This window comes from Dendrobates tinctorius, unplaced genomic scaffold, assembly GCF_039654945.1.
Source record: "Dendrobates tinctorius isolate UK_male_01 unplaced genomic scaffold, ASM3965494v1 ptg000028l, whole genome shotgun sequence".
NCBI classification, from domain to species: Eukaryota; Metazoa; Chordata; class Amphibia; order Anura; family Dendrobatidae; genus Dendrobates; species Dendrobates tinctorius.
Genome location: NW_027361696.1, coordinates 10,231,757 through 10,242,119, shown reverse-complemented (window position 1 = coordinate 10,242,119; position 10,363 = coordinate 10,231,757). Strand labels below are relative to the sequence as shown.

General features: G+C 53.5%; 1 protein-coding gene across 9 annotated transcripts in view; it reads right to left on the bottom strand.

Annotated features, from left to right (window-relative positions):
- Nucleotides 1–221: 221 nt before the first annotated feature.
- Nucleotides 222–10,363, bottom strand: part of EPHB2 (EPH receptor B2) — a 138,530-nt gene continuing 128,388 nt past the window's right edge. For 6 of the 9 annotated variants that reach the window (XM_073570099.1, XM_073570094.1, XM_073570095.1 and 3 more), the window contains 7 exons: nucleotides 7,777–7,926; nucleotides 7,420–7,667; nucleotides 5,760–5,975; nucleotides 5,377–5,526; nucleotides 4,948–5,141; nucleotides 4,602–4,757; nucleotides 222–2,555 (listed from right to left, as the gene is read on the bottom strand). In XM_073570099.1, coding sequence (XP_073426200.1) covers nucleotides 2,447–2,555; nucleotides 4,602–4,757; nucleotides 4,948–5,141; nucleotides 5,377–5,526; nucleotides 5,760–5,975; nucleotides 7,420–7,667; nucleotides 7,777–7,926 — 1,223 coding nt within the window. In that variant the 3' untranslated portion in view covers nucleotides 222–2,446. The remainder of the gene's footprint in view (nucleotides 2,556–4,601; nucleotides 4,758–4,947; nucleotides 5,142–5,376; nucleotides 5,527–5,759; nucleotides 5,976–7,419; nucleotides 7,668–7,776; nucleotides 7,927–10,363) is intronic. The other 3 variants (XM_073570096.1, XM_073570100.1, XM_073570101.1) reach the window with 1 other exon arrangement.

Below are 10,363 nucleotides of genomic sequence, written 5' to 3'. Positions count from 1 at the left end.
CGTGATGCGGCCACTAGATCTGGGGATAGATCTCCTCTGCGCTGTGGAGCCTCAAGCACATTTACACCCTGTCCCCTGGTTTGCTCATGTTTAGATGAACCTTTGAGTGATCCTGGATCTTGTGGCCTGTTCTTAGGCACAGGGTGGGTTAGGGCTTGTGGTCACCCTCTTTTCTGGGGGTGTACACATGTACAATGATGAGAAGAAGCATTGTGACCAGATGCTCTTATAAACAGTCTTTATTTCGGCTACTGCCAGGAAGTTGTGTGGTGATCTGCGCTCCTTGCTGCTCTCCTAGGGTGGAGCGACTGGACGAGACTCACAGTGTTGGTGCTTGTCATTGCTTGTGGGGTGGATGCCATAGTACACCTGACCGAGACCCCAATTACATCTCTGCTACTTTATATGCTGGTGAGATTCTAGATGTCTGACTCATTCCACACCTCAGACCAGACAAGAATGGACGACTCCCACCAACAACATGTAAAAACACTGAAGACGTGGAGGCGCTCACAGCTAGACGGAGGCCACCCGCTGTGGACCGGGGTCTGACCATTGTTCTCCAGCAGAAACACTGTGATGCTGGTTCCTGCTGTCTCTACTGTCACATCCAAAAACACATCACAAAGAAAGCAAAGACACCGGCCGGCCGGGGATGCCCCTCAGCCCCATCGCCCCTGAGCAGACTAACAAGCAGATGAGAAACGTTGCTCTGACACGAGGAAGATCTGTTCAGACAGGATTCACAGTGGGTAGCAGTGCTTGGGATGTCATGCTCGCACTCCCCAAGAAGCCATGACATCCCCATACTATAGGGTCAACATTAGCCAGGACACTGCTACACAGCCATGGACTACATATGGTCTATGCTGGGTATCACTCCACACCTCATCATCCCGACTGGTAGATTGGGATACGGCCTTCATCACATCCGCCCCTCACTAATCAGTGCAGTCCTGTAGACAGACCTCCACACAGATAGCCATGACCAAACGATGGAGCCATCTCCCTAACCACAATCATCTTCGGACTGGTGCCAGGTACTGAGAGATGTGACCATGCTGGGCAGGTCTAATACTGAACATGGGAGCAGAACACAGACTATACTGATAATGGGGGAACATGGCAGGAACCAGCTACCAGTACTGCTATAGCAATGAGTGATGGATTAGTCCCATCATAACTGGGAGAAAGAGGTCCCTACTGGCAGCATTACATCTCGTGCCACTGAAGAATACGCAAGGCCATGAAGGGAGCATTCAATTCTCATTTCATGCTACTCCATGACCTCAACTACAACCACCATTGGGACAGAAAGAACGGACACAAAAGCAACCATTTATGTAGAAGGGCCTAGGCTGTAGTGAGGAACGTCTGCAGGTGGAGGGGATCTGAGATGGACGTCTCCTGAAGACCATCCCTAGACGCAGCTGAAGGCATTGGCTGTGCCACCCTGGTACCCATGGGGTTTATCTCGCCGTCGCTCGGAGCTGAAAAGCTTATATAATAAGCCGCAGAGAGGGTGACCATGGAGCGGTGCGTGAGGGCGGCCACATCCAGTCCACAACCACGCACATGCCAGACCATGGAGGTGCAGGTTTTGTGATTGTTTTTTATGTCCCTTTTTCATTCTGTCAGAGACCAATATCCAAAAAAATGTAAAAAAAAGTCAAATTCTTGTAAACAAAGAAACAGCTCTTCGGACGACGACATTGACGACAGTGTTCACATTTCACAGTTTTGTCCTTCAGTCTTTTATGGACAATAACGGGAAAGACTTCTAAAAAAAGGGGTTTGGCAATTGGTGAGGTGCTGACCGTGGGGTCTGTGCCCATGATATGGATCGCGTCTCTTGTGGTGGATCCGGGGAACGGATTGTGGGGAAATGCAGAAAGCGTAGAACTCACAAAACACGGAGGTTTGGCAGAATGGACGCCTCCATTTATTACAAACACTACAAGTCTCAGCGGCGTCTTCCGTTTCATGGAAAAAGCTGCTTCTAGATAATTCTTGGAACATCTTCAAGATGAAGAGCTTTATCTTCAGATGGAGCGGGTCCATTTAATGGAAATTAGCCCATCTGTCGCTTAGGTCACGCCCTGAACAAATATGCCAGGCTGGCCACGTACCGCACTCTCTCAGGACTGCTGCTCCCGCTCTTCTGGCCACCGATAGAGGCAGGAGCCCATCCTTCAAGCCTCTCATGTCTTATTGTAAATGGTTATTTGTACAAACCCAAGCTCAACGTCCACAGATACTCTTCCCATCGGCCCAAGTGTGACCCTTACCAGGGAAGTTCTGCGGTCCGGGCGGCTCGGGGACCACGGTCCTGTCCGTACCAGGTGCATTGGAGAAATGTCATTGTACTGGGGGTCGGGAGAGGAAGGAAGACCCAGAACCCAAGTACATAGGAAGTGTGAGGATGAGGAAGCACTCGCCATTCTGCTCAGACTTCCACTGACTGGATCTGGTTCATCTGCGCTCGCATCACCTGGATACTGTTGAGGATTTTCTTCTGGTGACCGGCCAACGTGACCCCAACCCGAAGGATGTCTCTGAAAGAAGAGCAGAAGCCATTAGTGAGACATGGGCTGTTGTACTGGCCCGAGCCCTGGCCACCCCACTACAGGAGAACGGAAGATACACACAACGGGGAAAATGGCCAACACTTCACGCCAAACATGCATCAATGAAAGCCATTGGTGAGACACATGGGCTGGATGTACTGGCCCAAGCACTGGCCACCCTTCTACAAGAGAACGGAAGATGCACACCCCGGAGAAAATGGCCACCACTTCACACCAAACATGCATCAATGGAAGCCATTGGTGAGATTTGGGTTGGATGTACTGGCACGAGCCCTGGCCACCCCTCTATAAGAGAACAGAAAATGTACACCCCGGGGACAATGGCCAATGCCTCACACCAAACATGCATCAATGGAGATCACATATGGGCCGAGGAAATCAAAACCAAATCTACAGCAGGAAGTGAGAAGAAAGCGAGAGAAGCCGAAGGGCCACTGCAATGTGGCTCCAGACCAGGTGCCATCACACCAAACATGCATCAATGGAGGCAACACATGGACCATGGAAATAGGAGCCAAGTCTACAGCACAGTGCGAGAAGAAACTGAGGGAAGTAGACCGACCACTGCAATGTGGCTCCAGAGCAGGCGCTACCTGAGCGTACAGAATGTATAGAGGAGACGTGTATTACTGTGTATACAGTGTTTCAGTAAAGTCATGGTGCACTTTTGACCAGTCACTGGAAAGCAAGACAATAGAAATGTGAAATCTGCTCCAAATAAAAGAAAAACTCTCCGAGTTTCATATCTATACAGTGCAGTTTCATGTGGGCTCCATTTGTTGCCCTACACACATCCCAACGATCGTGAAGTTCTTGCCACACAAGGGTAAGGACGGCTGTTGTAACAGAGCAAATAACGTCTGTGATTCTCTGTTTTAAGTGATTACTGTTGTTGATACGTTCAATGCGCACGTTGCTTCACAAAACCCCAAAATGGGAGGGTTTTCCTTTTATTTGTTGCAGATTTCACATTTCTATTTGTTGCTTTCCTGTGACTGGTCAAAAGTGCACCATGACTTTATGAACACACTGTATAAGACCAGGATCTTGTATCTGTGACCTGCTGAGTGTATAGTGACTGTATACAGCAGAGGCGTGTAATACTGTGCATATAGGACCAGGACCTCGTATATGTGACCTGCTGAGTGTATAGACTGTATACAGCAGACAATTTTTATACTTTGCATATAAGATCAGTACCTCGTATCTATGACCTGTAGAGTGTATAATGACTGTATACAGCAGAGACGTGTAATACGACGTCATGGTCCTATATACACAGTATTACACGTCGCTTCTGTATACAGTCACTATACACACAGCAGGTCAAAGATACGTGTAATGCTGTGTATATAGGACCAGGACCCTGTATCTGTGACCTGCTGAATGTATAGTGACTGTACAAAGGAGAGAGGTCTAATAATGTGTATACCGGACCTCGTATCTGTGACCAGCTGAGTGTATAGACTGTATACAGCAGAGACGTGTAATACTGTGTATATAGGACCAGGACTCCGAATCTGTGACTTGCTGAGAATATAGATTGTATCCAGTAAAGACATGTAATAATATGTATATAGGACCAGGACCTCGTATCTGTAATCTGCTGAATGTACAGACTGTATACAGCAAAGACGTGTAATACTGTGTATATAGGATCAGGATCTTGTATCTGTGACCTGCTGAGTGTATAGTGACTGCATACAGCAGACGTGTAATAATGTGTATATAGGACAAGGATCTCGTATCTGTTACCTGTTAAGTGTATAGACTGTATACAGGAGAGACGTGTTTTACTGTGTAAATAAGACCAGGACTCCGTATCTGTGACCTGCTGAGTGTATAGTGACTGTATACAGCAGAGGCATGTAATACTGTGCATATAGGACCAGGACTCCATATCTGTGACCTGCTGAGTGTATATTGACTGTATACAGCACAGACGTATATTACTGTGTGTCTTGGAGGACCCCAGCACGATGGACGCCCCCCCAGATATCCATTCTTACTTACTCCATGATCATTTGTGAGACGACATCGAAGGCGGTGAAACCGGCGTTGGCGAAACTCTCTTTGTATTGTCCCATCTTGATGGCGTCCAGCCACTCGTCCACCGTGTTGAAGCTGGTGTAATCAGGGACTGTGCGGTCTAGGAGCGGGAGCGTCACCCTGGAGGAAAAATCAGGAGGGTTAACAGATTGGAGAAAATATAAGGGGTGCACTACAGACCCCTCCACATAATCCACATCAGGTGAATACCCCCAAAGTTACAGAGCTGTGGGGGTCTCATGTGACCAATCATGGCTCACTGGTGGAATGAGTGTATCCCAAACCTCTAGATGAAGCATGGATGTCATACCCGGAGGACAGAGGTGCCACAGCCTTCAGACTGTTTGGATTTCGGATCATCTTATCCAATGTGTTGACTATTTGTCCAAATTTTGGCCGATGGTTCCTGTCTTTTTGCCAGCAGTCAAGCATTAGCTGGTGGAGGGCACTAGGGCAATCCATGGGGGGCGGAAGGCGATAATCCTGCTCAATGGCATTTATAACCTGCAATACATGATTAGAGCATATGAAGCTCCCGTACACGGCCCTCCACCATCACACACCAAGGATGCAGGGGTCGTATTCTCATCTAAATTATTGCAGAAGGTGCAATTCCTGGTATGCAGCTCCACCTCCTGACACCTAGCGCAGGTTACTTAGATGGCCTGGTACAGAATATAGGGGGAGCGGCGAGCAGCAATGAGCCCCATAGCAGAGGTCAGTCGGCCCCCTGACTTACATCCTGATTTGTCATGTCCCAGTAGGGTCTCTCCCCATAAGACATCACTTCCCACATGACGATGCCGTAGCTCCACACGTCACTGGCGGACGTGAACTTCCTGTACTGAATGGCTTCAGGGGCCGTCCAGCGGATCGGGATCTTCCCTCCCTACAGAGAAGAGAACATCACAGCCAATCAATGTGGGGGCAAGAATGACCCAGGGAGTTCTCATTATATAAGCCTGTGACCCCAAAGCGTTCCCATCAAACAGGACGTCATACAGGAGGGAAAGCCGAGGGAGGGGGGTGTCATAACAACTCAAGATGACATGTGTATCCTGTGACATAGTAGGGCTGTAGAGGAGCAGCCCAGGCACAGCGGTGGCTGCAGATATCACTCACCAGGGCGCTGGTGTACGTTGGGTCTGAGGTGTCATCTTCCAGGAAACGAGATAAGCCAAAGTCAGAGACTTTACACACCAGGTTACTGTTCACCAGGATATTACGGGCAGCCAAGTCCCGGTGGACGTAATTCATATCAGCCAAGTACTTCATGCCAGCAGCAATGCCCCTCAGCATGCCCACCAGCTGGATGACCGTGAACTGCCCGTCATTCTGCTGCAGACAAAAAAGCACACACAATTCTAAGAAACCATACTTCTTTAACCCTGGTAGAGAAAGCAAATGTTACCATCCCGGAAAGAGCAAGCAGAGGTTACCAATCGACCACACAAGGATGTCACCAATCCGGAAAGAGGAACAAGACGTTACTAGCCCACCACCCCAGGAACAGAGGACATCACTAGCCCTGAAAGAGGAAGGGGACATGACCAGACCACCACCCCAGGAGCAGAAGACGTCACCAACCCGGAAAGAGGAAGCAGACGCTACCATAACATCACCCCAGGAGCAGAGGACGTCAACAGCCCGGAAAGAGGAAGCGGACATTATCACCCCACCACCTCAAAAAGCAGAAGACGTCATCAGCCCAGAAAGAGGAACTGAACGTTACCAGCCCACCAACCCAGGAGCAGAGAACGTCACCAGCAGACGTTACCAGCCCACCACCCCAGGAACAGAGGACGTCATCAACCCGGAAAGAGGAACCAGACGTTACTAGCCCACCATCCCAGGAGCAGAGGACATCACCAGCCCAGAAAGAGGAACCGAACGTTACCAGCCCACCACTCTAGGAACAGAGGATGTCACCAGCCCGGGAAGAGGAAGTGGACATTACCAGCTCACCACCCCAGGAGCAGAGGACATCACCAGCCCGGAAAGAGAAGGTGGTTGTTACCAGCCCACCATCCCAGGAGAAGCGGACGTCACCAACACGGAAAGAGGAAGCGGACATTACCAGCCCACCACCCCAGGATCAGAGAATGTCACCAGCCTGGAAAGATGAACCGGACTTTACCAGCCCACCACCCCAGGAGCAGAGGATGCCACCGGCCTGGAAAGAGTAAGCAGATGTTACTAGCCCACCACCCCAGGAGCAGCGGACGCTACCATCCTACCATCCCAGGAGCAGAGGACGCTCTACCATCCCACCATCCTAGGAGCAGCGGACATTACTAACCCACCACCCCAGGATCAAAGGATGTCACCAGCCTGGAAAAAGGAAGCGGACATTACCAGCCCACCACCCCAGGAACAGAGGATGCTACCAGCCAACGTCACCAGCACGGAAAGAGGAAGCAGACATTACCAGCCCACAATCCGAGCAACAGCGGGCATCACCAGCCCACCACCACACGAGCAGTGGACGTCACCAGTGCACGACCCCATGAGCACCAGACGTTACCAGCCCATCACCCCAGCAGGAGCAGACATCAACAGCCCACCACCCCAGCAGGCGTTACCAGCCCACCACCCAAGCAGCAGACTTTACCAGCCTGCAATCCGAGCAGAAGCGGGCGTCACCAGACCTCCACCCCAGCAGTAGCAAACGTCACCAGCCCACCACCCCACCAGAAGTGGAGGCTAAAAAGCCATCATCAAACCTCCAGATCAGGCACTACAGAACCATCATCACCCTCTATAGCATCTGAAAAGTCCACACCCGGAGAAATGAGTCCAGGGATCCGTTCTCCATGAACTCTGTGATGATCATGACTGGCGAGCTCTTGGTAACCACTCCTTCCAAATGGATGACGTTAGGGTGGTCAAACTGCCCCATGATGCTGGCTTCACTAAGGAAGTCCCTCCTCTGCTTCTCTGTGTAGCCTGACTTCAAAGTCTTGATGGCCACAAAAATCTCTCTTTTTCCCGGGAGCTTCAGGTGTCCACTGCAAACTTCACCAAACTCCCCTACGGGAATCACAAGAGGAGAGAGACACCGAGGTGTCAGATGACAACGACAGCTGTGCAGGAACCACCTCTACACAGCACTCCGGCCATATAGCACTCCAGCACGTACCTGCTCCAATCACTTGCTCGATTTTCACACATGAAATGTCAATTTCTTTAGCAAATTCACGAACGGCCTCATTGGGATCCTCATACGTAAAAGGATCTATGTAAATTTTCATTCCTGGTGTCACTGCAGCGGAAAACGACATCTGAGAAACTTAAAGAATAGATGAGTATAAAACAGAGAGCAAGAGGGCTAGGAAAGTGAATGGTGAAGGGGCCGGGAAGGCGAGCAGCAAGTGGTAAGGGGGCCGGGAAGGCGAGCGGCAAATGGTGAGGGAACCGGAAAGGCGAGCGGCAAATGGTGAGGGGACCGGAAAGGCGAGCGGCAAATGGTGAGGGGACCGGGAAAGCGAGCAGCAAGTGGTGAGGGGGCCAGGAAGGCGAGCGGCAAATGGTGAAGGGGCCGGGAAGGCGAGCGGCTAGTGGTAAGGGGGCCGGGAAGGTGAGCGGCGAATGGTGAGGGGACCGGAAAGACGAGCGGCAAATGGTGAGGGGACCGGGAAGGCGAGCGGCAAGTGGTGAGGGGGTCAGGAAGGCGAGCGGCAAGTGGTGAGAGGGTCAGGAAGGCGAGCGGAAAGTGGTGAGGGGGCTGGGAAGGTGAGCAGCAAGTAGTGAGGGGGCCGGGAAGGCGAGCGGTATGAGGGATCATTGAGGTCAACTGTATTACAGAGAAGGTGAGCAGTGTAAAGGAGCCGGGAGGCAAGCAGGGTGGACTGTGATACACAGGAGGAGAGCTGTGTGATGGAGAGGGTAGGCAAGCAGTGTGAGGCAGCGACAAGGGAGCGTGTTGAACTGTTTTACAGGGGAGGCCAGCAGGGTGGAATGTATTTTAGGGGAGGCGTGCAATGTGAGGGAGAGGGGAGGAGAGCAGTGTGGGGGAGCTGGGAGGTGAGCAGTGTGGGGAATCTGGAAGGCGAGTAGTGTGAAGGTGAGAGGAGGTTAGCAGAGCGAGGTTGAGAGGAGGCAAGCAGAGTAAGGGCGCGAGAAGAGTGAGGGAGTGGGGAGGCGAGCAGGGTGGGCCGCGTTACATGGCGGAGACAAGCAGGGTGGGCTGCGTTATATGGCGGAGACTAGCAGGGTGGGCCGTGTTACATGGCGGAGACTAACAGGGTGGGCCGTGTTAAATGGCGGAGACTAGCAGGGTGGGCCGTGTTACATGGCGGAGGAGGCGAGCAGGGTGAGCCGTGTTACATGGCGGAAGAGGTGAGCAGTGTGAGGGAGCGGGGAAGCAGCGGAGAGGCAAGCAGGTTGAAATGTGTTACAGGGGAGGCAAGCAGTGTGAGGGAGCGGGGTGGCGAGCAGTGTGAGGGAGCCAGGAGGCAAGCAGAGTGAGAGAGCGGGGAGGCGAGCAGGGTGGCAGCGTTACAAGGGAGGCGAGGCTTGTGAGAGAGTGGGGAGGAAAGCAGGATGGACTGTACAACAGGGGAGGTGAGCAGTGTGAGGGAGCGGGGAGGTGAGCAGTGTGAGGGAGCGGGGAGGCGAGCAGTGTGAGGGAGCGGGGAGGCGAGCAGTGTGAGGGAGCGGGGAGGCGAGCAGTGTGAGGGAGCGGGGAGGCGAGCAGTGTGAGGGAGAGGAGAGGAGAGCAGTGTGAGGGAGAGGGGAGGAGAGCAGTGTGAGGGAGAGGGGAGGAGAGCAGTGTGAGGGAGAGGAGAGCAGTGTGAGGGAGAGGGGAGGAGAGCAGTGTGAGAGAGCAGGAAGGCAGCGGTGAGGCAAGCAGGCTGGAATGTGCAACTAGGGAGGTGAGCAGGATGGACTGTTACATGGAAGGCGAGCAGGGTGAGGGAGTGAGGAGGCGAGCAGGGTCAGGGAGCAGATGAGGTGAGCAGTGTGAGGGAGCAGATAAGACGAGAAGGGTGAGGGAGCGGATGAGGCGAACAGGGTGAGGGAGCGGGGAGGCGAGCAGGGTGAGGGAGCGGGGAGCCGAGCAGGGTGTGGGAGCGGGGAGCCGAGCAGGGTGAGGGAGCGGGGAGCCGAGCAGGGTGAGGGAGTGGGGAGCCGAGCAGGGTGAGGGAACGGGGAGGCGAGCAGGGTGAGGGAACGGGGAGGCGAGCAGGGTGAGGGAACGGGGAGGCGAGCAGGGTGAGGGAGCGGGGAGGCGAGCAGGGTGAGGGAGCGGGGAGGCGAGAAGAGTGAGGGAGCGGGGAGGCGAGAAGGGTGAGGAAGTGGGGAAGCGAGCAGTGTGAGGGAGCGGGGAGGCGGGCAGTGTGAGGGAGCGGGGAGGCAGGCAGTGTGAGGGAGCGGGGAGCCGAGCATGGTGAGGGAGCGGGGAGCCGAGCAGGGTGAGGGAGCGGGGAGGCGAGCAGGGTGAGGGAGCGGGGAGGCGAGCAGGGTGAGGGAGCCAGGAGGCAAGCAGAGTGAGAGAGCGGGGAGGCGAGCAGGGTGGCAGCGTTACAAGGGAGGCGAGGCTTGTGAGAGAGTGGGGAGGAAAGCAGGATGGACTGTACAACAGGGGAGGTGAGCAGTGTGAGGGAGCGGGGAGGTGAGCAGTGTGAGGGAGCGGGGAGGCGAGCAGTGTGAGGGAGCGGGGAGGCGAGCAGTGTGAGGGAGCGGGGAGGCGAGCAGTGTGAGGGAGAGGAGAGGAGAGCAGTGTG